Raw genomic sequence first — 15530 nt, forward strand, 5'->3', positions numbered from 1 at the left:
TGTTTACTCTTTGACCGTCAAATACAAAGACTGTCAAATTGCCACCGCCAGTGTTAATGACAAATAAACCAGATGTGTGACGTGAAGATGAATGTAAATAACCACTGTAACCATACTGCCACAATATTCGCATGACCATGGAGGTAGGAAGCGGCATGACCAAGGTGTGTTAAGACACAGACAAGAAGTGGGTCAGATAGTTCCACGACAATCGAGTCCATTGTGGTGCAAATTAATAGCCTTATCAATGCCTCATTAGCATTAACTTGAAGCACAAATTGACGCGCGTGATCGATATCGTAATTGAACACACCTTGGTCATTAGAACTGTGGTAGTATTGTTCCATTTTTGGTCTATTGGACAAGCCACATTTGAGCTTTGGATTTTAAAACTTACTTCCGGGGGAAACTGATCGTATTTTCCGGGTTCTACAAGAAAGCTCCAACATACTCACACTTTTTGCTTTAAAACACTTGGGAATATACAGATGACAGCAGAAACGGTATATCAACCTTTTTTTCCGACATATTCTTGGAAAAGTTTGCGGGACTTCATCTCACGCACTCCACATTTCACTGTGAGCACGCAGCTGGGAGATGGCAGCCTGGCCGGCAACACTTTTGATAGGGCCAGTGCATTAATTTAGAGGTACTATCTCGTCGGTCTATTGGACAAGTCACATTTCAGCTTTTAAAACATTACTTCTGGGGAAAACTGATAGCATTTTCCAGGTTCTACAAGACTGCTCCTACAAGCTCACACTTTTTCCCTTGAAACACTAGGGAATATACAGATGACAACAGAAATGGTGTACCAACGGTTTTATCCGATATATCCTTGGAAATTTTTTTCCACTCTAACATCGACTTTCTAAACGATAAATAGCGTTCTAAGTTTAGAAATTAGCTGTAGTTTAGAAAGTCGGGCCTGAGGTTGAAAAATTTCTTCCAAGGATATATCGGATAAAAACGATAATTATCACTTTCTAAATTTTTCCACTCCAACTCCGACTTTCTAAACTACAGCTAATTTGATTTGTAGGGAAAGAAATTGAAATATCACCATCAAATATTATTTTCACAGAGTGTAATGTAAGTACCGTTACTAACACACATAGAAAATCTGTACAATTTTTAATTTTAGTTGGAAAATGGAGTATCCATAAATACTGGATTGCAAATGTAAATGTACCTATCGAGACGGTTTTCAAAAACGAATTCAATGTAAGATACAATCTTCTTAAAGAGATGCACTTAAAAGTTGACATACTGCATGCTTTTGAGAGAATTAATTGATTAATGTAAGAGCAGATTTGTTGTATATGGGGATTTCCCCGTCAGTTGGGATGATATTTTACAATAAAAGATAAAAAAAATAAAAACTACAGCTAATTTCTAAACTTAGAACGATATTTAGAAAGTGGTAATTATCGTTTTTATCCGATATATCCTTGGAAAACTTTTTCCACTCCAAGCCCGACTTTCTAAACTACAGCTATTTTCTAAACTTAGAACGATATTTAGAAAGTGATAATTATCGTTTTTATCGGATATATCCTGGAAAAATGTTTTCACCCGAGGCCAGACTTTCTAAACTTCAGCTAATTTCTAAATTTAGAACGCTATTTAGGAAGAGATAATTATCGTTTCTGGCTAAACTTTTTAAGTTTAGATTTAGATTTAGACAATTCTAATTTAGCTTTCTAAACTTCCAGCTAAACTTTCTAAAAACGATAAAAACACAATGCCGCACCTTAATGTACAGCTGGTTGTCAAATTTTCACGCTATGGCTGCAAACGCATCCCCTCCCACGCACAGCACAGAATGTAAAACACCACATCATAAGATATATTTTACAGTATGCACGTTCATTTCACCAATAAGTTATCAGCATCATCCCATTCATATTCTGTCAGCAGCATCAGATCAACAAGTTAGAACGTTTAGGGCAAAGGTATGTAGATGTAATTGGAAAGCATAGTAACATTTTCACCGTTTACCGGTAATAGATGACTTAATACGTACAAACACTAACATTAGTCAAACAAGGCATAGACCTTAAAAACGGAAGGACAGGCAACTGCCAGAAAAGACAAAGAAACTTGCGTGTTTACCCGTACGATCTGGGTTATAATCCTCTGCGCAGTTATGTAAACGCAAAACACGTCACGTGATGACACAGTGACGTCTTGGCAGCACTGGAGCTACACAGAAGACGCTATACCTGTGCTGTCGAGTCAAGTCGCGTTCTGTTCCGGGGTCTAGTTCACGTTGTTTTCAAGCATTGTATTACCCATTGATTTTACAGACAATTTTGCTACCATTTTCGACAGATGAGTCACTATTAGGTATATTTATTGTTGTTGTTTTTTGTAATTCCCGTCAATTCATGATCGAGTCGGCAAAGTTAATTTTGCAATCTAATCATTGTACACCCCTGATAACTCTTCCGTTTATTTCTGATTCATGTGTAATGCTGTAAACTTTCTTTTACTTCATTATGTACTTCTTGCACTTCGGCACTGTAGTATTTTTAAAAACTCGTGCGTCTTCAGCCCGATCGGCCATTGTTGTTTACGAAGCGACTTCATGTTTCAACTGAAAATTTCATACCCTGTCATATTTCTCTGCTGTAATGATAATGCATGTCAATGATAGTAAACGTTTCAACGTTAGGTATTTCGTCAACTGACTAGTATTTTGCGGGGCAAATCATGTTTACATTGTAAAACTTGTACCAAATTCACCAAATTTGTACCAAATTCACGTGCAGGCATCTCCAGCTCGATCGGCCATCATGATTGCTGTTGATGGACGATCTTTTTGTGCGTTTCAACTAAGTAATTTTTTTACCCTCTTAATAATGCATGACAGTGCTAATGTACGTTTCTACGTGTCTTATTTCGTGGATTGAACTAGTATTTTTGGAGGAAGTCATGCGTACATTTGTAAAACTAGGACTATTCACGCGTCTCCGACTCAGTCGGCCATTGTTGTTTACAACACGACATTTTGTGCGTTTCCTCTGAGTAATTTTTCGTACCGTCTCATGTTTCTCTGTTGTAATAATAATGCATGACAGTGCTAACGTACGTTTCTACGTGTCTTATTTCATGGTTTGAACTAGTATTTTTTAGGAGGAAGTCATACGTACATTTGTAAAACTAGGACTAAATTCACGCGTCACCGACTCAATCGGCCATTGTTGTTTACAACACGACATTTTGTGCGTTTCCTCTGAGTAATTTTTCTTGCCGTCTCATGTTTCTCTGTTGTAAAAATAATGCATGACAGTGCTAATGTACGTTTCTACGTGTCTTATTTCGTGGTTTGAACTAGTATTTTTGGGAGGAAGTCATACGTACATTTGTAAAACTAGGACTAAATTCACGCGTCTCCGACTCAATGGGCTATTGTTGTTTACAACACGACACTTTGAAATTAGACGCGAAAGCTTGAGCATGCGCTGATCGCAATGTTGTAGTGATTAACATAATCTCGCGTCTGACAAGCCTCTCAAATCACGGGAATTTCCGTGAGCTTGCGATACGAGAGATAACAGTTACGTTTGTTTATGTTAATGAGTGTTCAAGTTTTTCACGGATTATAACCAGGATTACATGAAAGAAAATAGCTAGTTGCCTGTCCTTCCGTTTTTAAGGTCTATGAACAAGGCAGGGAAACTAGACATATTTACACGCTTCCTAGCCATCACAATAGTACTGATGCATAATATTCAAATACCATTGTCAGTGTTGTGATTGGACCATAGGGGGTAGCCTATACATGTGTCCGTCCCCAGGGATGGGTAGGTGTTTTGTTGTATTGCTATTATAAAGGTTTATTTCTACCAAACTTTGGTGTTTTGGTCTTGCACTGCCCTTGACAATCTTGCGTGAACGTTTTATCAGCATGCTGCATCTATTATCTGACCAGTTTGATTGCCTAATTCGCCAAAGTAAGCAAGGGTAAATTACTAATCTGTGGACGCTGTCACCAGATTATCACCGGATTAACTTTGACAAAGTAACAACGAGCGCACCAGCAAGGTATAACAGAAGAAAGGGTCCAGTGTAAACCAGTCAGTGCCACTAGATATGTATACTGCCTACCAATTGCACTACAATATTGGTAAGCTTATTGTTGATGTTGCAACAGTATTAAAGTGAGCTGTGTTGAATAGACAAAACAGGTTTTAAACATTATATTCAGGATTGTTTGCATTCTACACTCTATAATGTTCATAGGAGCATTGTTTCACACAAGGAATTAATTCCATGTTAATTGTATTTGGGGACTCCCTCATAAAAGTGGTACATTTTTAGTACAAATCTTTGTGTGTGCGCAGATACACAGACACAGACACAGACATATACGGTATATATATATATATATATAATATATATATATATATATATATATATATATATATATATATATATATATATATGAGAGAGAGAGAGAGAGAGAGAGAGAGAGAGAGAGAGAGAGAGAGAGAGAGAGAGAGACCATTTTTAGTTTACGTGATTAAAAAACATTTATATTGTTGAATTGCATGATGGACATTGTCCTGACCATCATGGAAATGATTGTTAAAGTGAAATTTAAAACTATCTGTAAAGATAAAAATAACAAAAAGTCCATCGAGAATGGACATTGAAAACTGACACTGTACACAGTCACAGAGATTATGCTTAGTGAGTGGTGTGGAGACTAGTTGGTTTTCTTCCCTTCCTGTAAAAAGACAAAAGGAAGAACCATTATTTCAGAGTTAGGATATGTATGACGAAACCATTGAAATATGGCGTCTTTACAAAATACTATGATATTAAAGAAAATGACAGTCATCACAGATCATGCAGAATGGACATGTTTTCGGCAAGCATAAATGCCCTTGATAATTCCAGTTACTAAGGTTGTTACTATCAGTTTATCTCAGACAAAGGTTAATGAACCTAGCGTTCATCGACACCAGTAAAATGGTTAATTAAAACAACAAGATCTCAATTATAAGTCGATATGCATACAAACCATATTTTTAGACAAGCGCACAATAAGGCTAATTCCGTTTTACGAGGGTGTTTACGGAAGTCAGGACGAAAACAAGAACATGTGTCACAGTGAGGTTTGAATATTAATTGTGACACTGACGTTTATGATTGGATGTATCATTCTATCTTTAATTCATGTCTATCGTATGATCCAAGCCACGCCTTAAAGATAACGTTTAAAATCCCATCCTTAAACATACAACGAGGAGAGAGTTGCTCGAGTAGATTGGAACATTGAGAGAGGAACACAGCGGACCCAAGACATTTAGACAATGGGAGAAGCGTATCTTGGGCGATGGCAACTGTCTAGCTTGTCTACAGAGAAATAAAGTCTATGTAGTACCAATGAACTCTGAATGTCTCTTGTAGTGAATACACTGAAGATCCCCAGGTACCTCTCGGCAGGCCAAGGCGAGTTCAACAAACAAACTCCCTTTTGAAAGACCGAATAGTAACTTTCCGGCCACCATGTTACTATTCGTTCTTTCAAAAGGGAGTTTGTTTGTTGAACTCGCCTTGGCCTGCCGAGAGGTACCTGGGGATCTTACAAGTAGTGTCTAGGTCATATTATGTCTGTATTTTTTATAAAACAAAATTTTCCTGGTATATCACCATGCTCAGTCTTTCACCATTTGGCAAAGTGTAGCCAGGAATTCACAATTTACATAGTCCAGCATGATCATCATTTTGGGCACTCTTCAGCGGTCTCTATTGACCAGACCAGATTTGGATTAACTCAAGTCGGCTTAGACTGATAAATCCAAAAAGTCCACTGATGCATCTAAAATGGATTAATTTAAGAATGTCGGGAATATGGCTCTACAAACTGCTGACAACATTTCTATAACCACAATAAAATATCTATGTGTGTGTCAAATCAACGGAGGGTAGCGTCAAACACCTGCGAGCAGAACTGCGCAATACGTGTTTATTTTTTACTGTGCGAACATCTCTTATAAATATGCGTCTCTGTGAGAACGCAGCCTAGAATGGACTCCCCGGTCCAAAACCAGTGTTTCTGGTTCAGAGTAACAGACCCCGGGAACAGACCTGTGAGACCTAGAATAATTGTTACAAGCATTACAATTTGGTATTTGAAATCGAGTAAACAGGTTCCCCACATCATTCAAAACTAAATGAGAAAATTTATAGGAGTTTATTCGTTGTGTTTAATAAAGTACAGAGTTCCACACTTTCGATGCAATGCTATATACGTGTATATCGCCCTCATCAGTCAAATCGTTATTGCTGTTGTTTCTGCACGGTTCAATGGGTCACTCTCGGTTATCTGGTTGAAATTGATTCTACTTTCTACAGAAGTACTATCCCTGTGTCGTGAGTATGACCACACCGGTTCTTGATTTCTCGCCCGTTTGCATTCTTTTCATCAATTTAGTTGCAGATTTTCGTTTTGCTAGTCGTAGCACATGGCCACAGGCGCTCATTGGCTGGTCAGTCTAGTATGCCATGTACACAGGCGCTCGTTAGCTGGTTAGTCCGGTAAAAAGATCGATTTTCGGCTCGATCTATCGATCCCGTACTCGATATGCGCGCCACTGCAACCTAAATACTCACAATGTGAGTATGCAACCTAAATACTCACATTGTTAGTATTTAGGTTGCAGTGGCGGGCATATCGAGTACGTGATCGATAGATCGAGCCGAAAATCGATCTTTTTACCGGACTAACCAGCTAACGAGCGCCTGTGTACATGGCATACTAGTACTCCGCAGCTCCCTAGACCAACTTGACAGTCGCTTGTGGTTAGATACACGGCCAATGTCCTGATTTGGGCACAAGAAAATCCTTTCTGTAAGTCCATTGTTCTTAAGTCATGATTTGCCGAAACAGAAAAAAAATAAAAATCTTGCTAAGCATATAGGGAAAATCTAGTTTTAAAGACTTTTAGTGAAAGTACATGTGTTTGACATTGACTAAAGTTGGCTAGCTGAAATCATACCCAATTTTAGACTCTGGTCGCACTGAAATTTATACCCCCATTTTAGGCCACATAGGTAAAAAACCACCACAAAGGGTGGCATGTATAGATGTTGGTAGGTAACGGAAGTGACCCCCCCCCCCTCCCCCCCCGCCGAACTTGAATGCCCCAGGAATAAAAAAAATCAACGTAAGTGCATGGGACATTTGCCATGTATCATATAACCACACACAACTGTGTCATTCTGAACTAGTACTACTACCTACCAAACAGGAGGAATCTGAAAATGTGAAAAAAAAGTGAACCAAAATATTTTCAGATCCCACCCATACCCTACATTACCCCTAGAACTATTAAATCCCCTAGTATTTGTGAATGCAGCCTATCTTGTCATGGCAGTGTTCAGTTGGAACATAAAGTGACCAGTCCACAAGCAATAGTTGCGAGCTCTGGTCAGAGTAGTTAATTATAATGTTGTGAAGAATGTAATGAGGTATGTACCTAAATAGGTACCTTGAATGGTTGCATCTGACAACCAGACCTAAATTGTCAGTCATGCATGACAGTAGTGAAATCGCTGTGGTTAAATGTATGCCATGTTACATTGACTAACTGTAGTCCAGTCAAGCCATGCACATAAATTACTTTCTGTGATTCGCTGCAATTCCGATGAGTATTACTAGCGATCTATGCCGATCTATACAGGTATGGCGGTAGTAGCTTTCATCTCCATGATACAGAGTACCCATAGTACTACAGGAAATGGATTACCTATGATACATCATGTTGATGGGAATGATTTATTGCTAATAAGGTACCAGATGTATCCATGGATCCGTCTACATGGATACATGAGTACCCTACATCCACTATGGAGGTAACACCTCCACTCTCAGTGGAGAAACTTTGTTGCATCATAGAGATTGCTTTACCATTCATCTTGTTGTTTTGATCAGGCTAAAGTACGTGAGTGCTTCGTTTTTGTGTAAACTTGAAATTGCTAAAGTCAGTGAAGGTAGGCAGGTAAGCAGTTAAAAATATTTATAGAAAATAAAATCGATTTGCCTTTTATGAGTTTTCTCATACAACCTGCACTTTTCAACAATTACAGATAACATTTTACTTCACCACATGGTTCTATGGTTTCAATAAATTCCTGTTGTAACGATTGTTTTACACACTATAAAGGTCATGGCTTGGTTTTGCACAAGAATATCGTCAACCATACCCTGAATTTCTGCAAGAAAAGTTTGGTAGGTGATTAACATGCAGCAGTAAACTAGGACTACAGAGAGTATTATACAATCATAAAAGTTGTTTCTTCTGCAATAGCGTGGCAGATACAGTTTTATCAACTTTTGTTGCACTATGGACGAGTTTTAACAATTAAATAGCAATGTATGTCTTCTTTCTGTGTCTTCATGAAGAATAGCTATTTGGGAAATTTTTTATAAAATATAATGTTGACTTCTCTGACCGCTGTTCTGTAATTTAAACACTTCTTTCAGTTCCTTATTTAGTTTTGCATCAATTTGTCATAAAACCAATGTTGAGATTTTGAGGGATTGAAGTTACCATACCAAGACGGTTGAAAGGGTATATTTTGAATGACATCAATGTTATATTTTTGCAATATTTTAAAAAGACTCTTTGAAAATACAAGTACAAGAATGATGAAAATGATGCATTTTTTCATAAAAATGTTTTGGTGAAAGTCATAAAAAATAGTACCAAAGAATCTGTCACCGTATGAGTCAATGTGAAGTGTGGATGTTTATTTATGGCAATGTTAAATTGTGGTCATGAAGCTCCATTTTGTAGAACCACACCAATGGAAAAGTTCTAATTTATGTTAATTACAATACCGGCTGCATGTGAATTCGTATTCCTCTAACTGAAATAATGCCAATAACCAGGGATCAAAAAAATTGAAATGTATTGGTACTTCTGCTGCATACAAACTTATCCCTGTTTAGAAAACATGATTTAATAACCCTTGCATTCCTGTAGGATAGCGGAAGCTATGAATTGAAATACAAATCGAAATACAAATTATCTTGAAATACAAATTATCTTATTGCAATACATTTCAGAATGATAGTTGTTTGTGCCGTTTGCATTATAATAAATTAGTTTTTGACATGCTCATAGTAAAAATCCATTGATATTATAAACAGTGATACTAGCTCCACAGTTACAATAAGAGGTGTTGTTGTAATATGAATGTCACCATTATGTTCCATCGACTCTTTTCTGAAAGTCAGTGTCAGTAACCATTCCTTGCCATTAAAGTCCATATTTTTACTATCCTCCAGGTAACCATGACTTTCATGTCGCTACTCGCATGGTTTGTTGTCATCATCTTTTTCCTTGTTGTTGTTGCCATCTGCATGTCTGATACCGATCTGACTTTGAAATTTTATGAAAGATTTGGCATTAAAAATGGAGGTATGTATTCATACTTTGATATTTTAGAGGATAGCAATATTCTATCCAATCCTTGGATGATATTATGATATCCAAGAAATTTATTCTTATTTTCAAACGAAACACCAATGTTTGTGTTACAAAATAAAGAAGAGATAGTGAATTATTAACTTAAATTTTAAGCATTCAACACTAGACTGCCTGAATTTTTAGGTTGGCTTGTTTGACTGCTATTTCATGACCAGGCTACAGGATGAACAAATTATATGTGTTCCGAAGATTAGCATATAATTATTATGTAGTCGTCTGATAAGAGAATTTTTTATTTTGACACCCAGCGTTGAATCCGTACATATTGGTGTAAATGTCTTTTGTCTCAGTCTCGGTCGAAACTCCACAATGTCGATACAAGTATTTTTATGCATAAACTTCAATATTATCTAAATCCTGTAATGCAGTTTTATAGGTCTTGTAAATCCGCTGCCTTATGACAATGCGTCGCAAGGGGGGAATTATGTTACAAACGTGGTGAATTGTTTGAGGGTATACAGTACGCACGTCGGGTGTGCCGACCACTGCATATTTTGTAATTTAGCGATGTCTGTCTGTCTGTGTGTTTGTCTGTCTGTGTGTCTGTCTGTCTCAGAAACAACTCATCAGATCAGAATCAAATATGGTACATAGATTCAGTTTGCAAATGGCAAGAACTGATTAGTTTTTGGTGGGTGTGGCTTGCTTACTTTTTTGCTCATTTGCATAATTAATGATTTTAGAAAAAACGGATGACAACAACTGCACACAATTCGATGAGATTTGCTACAAATATTGATCACACCAAGATATATCAGCTGTGAAAGACATTAAGGGGTGACAAAAAAGATAATGAATAATTTGCATATTTAATGAACTTTCCTAGTTAGGGATATATATCTGATTTGACTCAATCAAAATTGACAAAACTTGGTATGTATATTGAAGATACTATGATTTAACATTATTGAAAGTCATTAAGCATTTTTACTTCATCAAACTCTTAATTTGCATATTTAATGAACTTTTGAAATTAGGGATATTTATTTGAATTGACTGGACCAAAATTGATGAAACTTGCTATGTACATTAAAGATACCATGACATAACATTGTTGAAAGTCATTAAGCAGTTTTACTTCCGCAAAATACTAATCTGCATATTTAATAAACTTTCCTAATTAGATATATAAATCTGAATAGACTTTACCAAAGTTGATGAAACTTGCTATGTACATTGAAGATACTATGATATAACATTATTGAAAATCATTAAGCAGCTTTACTTCAGCCAATTCTCTATTTACATATTTAATGAACTTCACTAATTAGGGATGTATATCTGAATTGACTCGACCGAAGTTGATGAATCTTGCTACATGTATTGAAGATACTATAAAGCAATATTATTGAAAGTCATTAAACTTTTTACTTCAGCCAATTCCTAATTTGCATATATAATGAACTTTCCTAATTATGGATATTCATCTGTGTTGACTTGACCAAATTTGACAAAACTTGCCATGTACATTAAAGATACTATGATGCAGCATTGAAAGTCATTAAGCATTTTTACCTTAGCCGATTCCGTATTTGCAAATTTAATGAATTTTCCTAATTAAGGATATTTATCTGTCTTGACTAGACCAAAGTTGACGAATTGCTTTGTACATTAAAGATACTATGATACGACATTTTTGAAAGTCATTTAACATTTTTACTTCAGCCAATTCATAATTTGCATATTTAATGAGAACATTTCAGGCAATTCCTAATTTGCATATTTAATGAACTTTCCTGATTTGGGATTTATACTTTGATTTAGAATTAATCTGTGGTGAATATTATTCATTATGATGATCATAACACTTTCAATGAAGTTACAAACATGTGCCAAAGGTTCAAATTTAAACATAACTGCAATATATAATTAAACACGTGAGCATTTTCAGTTCATATTCTGGTATTACTTAAAGTCAGTGCATCCATAAATGGATTTTCATGCATTGAGTATTTGCATACCACATATTATCTCTGTTGTGTATCATCTATTTCTCATTTCTCGGTTTAATGTATATCACAATGTAGTGAGAGGCGACAGCAAGAGAATACCATGTACTTATAGATGTCGCCGTACTCTACATCTGTTTTTAATCAGATTGGTGTAGATCGCAGTTTCTCATTGTTGATACAACAGCGCTCTCAGTGTCGACTTGCATATGTGCTAAACTGAAGTTGATAAAAAATCATTCAATCTAAAATGAAAATCAATCACAAGAGTGTAACAATTGATCAATATGCTCCTTGACTTTCTTTTATTATTATTGCTGTTTCATGAGAAGAGAAAGATATTTATCACAGTTCTGAGAAATTTTTTTTCAGAAAATCTCAAAGGTAAAGTGATATGGATAACAGGAGCTTCCAGTGGCATCGGAGAGGAACTTGCCTACCAATTGTCTGGCATAGGCTCTAAACTAATTCTCTCAGCAAGACGAAAGAGTGAACTTGAAAGAGTGAAATCAACATGTCTGCAAAGAGGTGTCACTGAAGATGAGGACATCATGATATTACCACTAGATCTAAGTGTCTTTGATAGTCACCCTTCTGCTGCACAGAAAGTCCTGTCAAAATTTGACAAGGTAATCACTAAATTGTTGAAACACTCCTGCTAAAAGTTTTTAGATGAAAATAACTGACAAAAGCACTTTATAATGATAATAATAATAATAATAACGGCACATATCAGCAGTTTTTGGTAAAATTGGACTGAAATGAAAAAGTTTACCATAATTTGAAAGACTTTAGTGGATTACATAACTTCATGATATATTTAATTTTATTATTTATATTTTATTGTTCTCTTAGATTGATATTCTTGTCAACAATGCTGGCCGTACTCAACGCTCCTATGCACCTGATACATCCTTTGAAGTTGACAAAGAATGTATCAAGTTGAACGTCATTGGTACGATGTCGCTTACTAAAGCTGTTCTCCCTGACATGGTAAAAAGAAAATCTGGTCATATCGTCATCATCAGTAGCATTGCAGGGAAGATACCAGCAGCTCTACAAACTGCTTATTGTGGTGCAAAGTTTGCATTACAGGTAGTCAGTCTACATCTGTATTTTTCTTTTGGTCAACATCACTCATTGAATTTTCTTGTGTCAGGAAAAATGTACTGTGTGCTCATTACAAATACTTCTTTGTATGTGTGTTATTTTGCAATATTTTACAGAGCCAATAATGCTAACTTTTCATTATTTTTATTTTGTATGCCAATTTTCATTATTTTTATTTTGTATGCCAATTGCAAGATTTTACTCAACTCCCAAAAGAATGTTTAAATGCCCACTATTTCACTCGTCAGCACAGTATCTATATATGTGTAAAATGCACTGTTATTGTTCACATTTGAGTTCTTGGACCAGAATTCACTTGTCAACAATAATATTGCAGTTTACATATGTACAGGCTGAGTTGACAAGGTGATTAATACATTGAAAGCCAGCTGGAAATGAGCAATGAAATTTATCAAAATATTACGTCACTTGTGTAATTTGTTTGTAAAGTTGTTTCAAATTTTACTTCAAGTCCAATGAGTGCAGTTGAGGCAAACAACAGATGGATGATAGTGTTGTTCCACAGTAGGCTTCCACTGTTATTGTTCAGATATAGCAATACAACCAGTCGGTCAGGAACTGATAAGTTTGTGTGTGGTTTGTGTAGAAAAAAGAAACTAAATGGTTCAAAATTTTGGATAATTGGTATTAAAAATAATTAGGTCTCTTTTCAACTTTAACTTCTTTGGACAAAGAACTTCAAGAAATGCCGAGGCAAAGACAAGGGTATAGCTGACTCTGACTCAGCTGCTATATAATTGTCACATGGAGCAGTAAAGCAATGTCATACAATGCTTGTATCTAAAGTGTACCAGACAGTATACTCTTTTAGTTTTATAATGGGTCAATATACAGTTTTTTGATCATTGCCACTAGTGTGGCAAATTGAGGAACAAGTGCTCGAATCAATTACACCAGTGTGATAATGAACATTTCAATCAATTTCATCTTCATTCTCAACTGGTTTTTCACTGTAACACTGATGCTGAAATAAGATTAGAAACTGGTCACTTTTCATTTGACCAAGATTTTTGAAAATCATAGTTTTGTGTGTTGTCTGACTCTAGCATTGAAAATAACAGATTTTGATGTTTATGTGTGCAAACGTAATCTGATGAAGTTGTCTACCACTGTGTCTTCTGTTCAGGGTTACTTTGATGCTCTGCGATCGGAGCTTTATGATGAGAATATTACCGTGACAACAATATGTCCTGGTCCTGTTGTTTCCAAGGTTGTAGAGAATGCCATGACAACTACTTTGGACAAAGTATGTAATCAGATGTTGTTCATAAAGTACCCTCATTCCATGCTAATATGGTATGTTTGTCTACTTTGGATAAACGTTTGTAGAAGAATTCAGAGTGATCGGATGTGCAGAGTCAAATTTATGTACCTCCATAGAATACATACCTCTATGGATTACTGATTGTTTGGTTATTATGCAGCATTCAGTTTTTAAGGAAGTTCACATACCTCGAAAAAGATAGATTTACTGTGCAAATTTTGGTACTGGAGAAACATATTACCTAATATTTACCAATATTTGAAATTCAAAATGGCCACCATCCCTGTGTTATCTGTTAATTAAGGGGACAATAAAATTCCTGATTTTAACAAAATAAGCCAATGAAAAATTTTATTCCATGAACTTCAAAAAGAATATTGTAAAAGTGAGAGTCCAAATATCTTTCCTTGAGGGGCATTCTACCTTAAATGCTCAAGTCACCTATATGTTGTACAATGAATCACAGAAACACCCAAACAAAACGAATGCAAAAATATCACTAACAGTAAATTGACGTATCTGTCCATGTGACTTTATCTTGAATGCCTTTGCTATTCATTTCCATAATTTACATAATACGAGTAGCAAAATGTCAATTAACAAATGATCCGAATGAAACCTTAGGACTCCCATGATTCAACGTCACTCAACAAGAATGCTCTATTTTTATGGAACACATTTGCAACTCTAGAGAGGTTGTTTTGGGACTTTCTTATCAGTAATTTTAACAGAACATTAACACATGGTGAGATTGTAATGTGACAGTTCATTTGTTTTTTCAATCCATGACTCTTCCCAGACTGTTCAAGATCTTGGTATAGCTGCTGCAATGCAGTATGGGAACAGAATGCCGACAGCCAGATGTGCACAGATCATTATCATCTCAATGGCCAACAAGATGTCTGAAGTCTGGTGTGCTAGAAATCCAGCCCTTCTGGTTACATACATTGCACAGTACATGCCCACAATCTTTAGGTATGGCAATTCACAAGTCGAGATCCAAAAGTGGAATAGATTAATAGATATTTCCAGCATTGAAAATTTGTATATCAAGTCTACTTCTTCATCTAGGATGACTTTTAACCTTTGGTAATTTTTTTTTTGTCTCCCAGATCTCTTAATTCCACGTTCTTTGCTAGAAAGCGCATCAAGTCTCTGAGGGATAACATGGTAACCATTTACTTTGTTCTGCTATTTCTTGAATACCAACTCATCACAAAATACAACTTAATGCCTCCTAAATGTCTTGAGTTTAAAAGCACTCTTTAGACAAGATACTGTTGAGATAAAGTCACAGACAAGTCAAGCAGTTGGTGGACACTATACTGGACTTTGTTTACAGATCGGACAATAAAAATTGAAGTCACTAAAGTGTGACAGAAAGAAAACATGTTTTGAACCTGTGAAAATTCACCAAATTATTTCTGTTGCTATTGCTCAATTTAACTCTCATATATTTTACCAAATTGAAATCAATAAAAAAGCAGTACAATCAGTAAATGTATATATTCAAATTTTTTGTCTATTTCTCCTTTACAGTGTGGGAAGAAAACCAATTAATCACCATGGCACCATGAAACTGATTTCTGATCATTTCAAGGTCCAGAGAGATATGGAATCCTTTAGATATATGCAAATATTTTTACATAAAATCAGAGTGACTGTAATTTTCTCATA

General features: G+C 35.8%; 1 protein-coding gene across 1 annotated transcript; it reads left to right on the forward strand.

The window, feature by feature from the left end:
- Positions 1-9323: 9323 nt before the first annotated feature.
- LOC139149285 (dehydrogenase/reductase SDR family member 7-like) lies at positions 9324-15514 on the forward strand. The gene is made up of 7 exons (XM_070720939.1): positions 9324-9440; positions 11831-12087; positions 12314-12553; positions 13716-13835; positions 14653-14828; positions 14966-15023; positions 15393-15514. Exons 1-7 carry the CDS (start codon positions 9383-9385, stop codon positions 15411-15413), a joined length of 930 nt encoding a protein of 309 aa, XP_070577040.1. The 5' UTR covers positions 9324-9382; the 3' UTR covers positions 15414-15514.
- Positions 15515-15530: the final 16 nt, after the last annotated feature.

The sequence above is a fragment of the Ptychodera flava genome, chromosome 14, assembly GCF_041260155.1.
Source record: "Ptychodera flava strain L36383 chromosome 14, AS_Pfla_20210202, whole genome shotgun sequence".
NCBI classification, from domain to species: domain Eukaryota; kingdom Metazoa; phylum Hemichordata; class Enteropneusta; family Ptychoderidae; genus Ptychodera; species Ptychodera flava.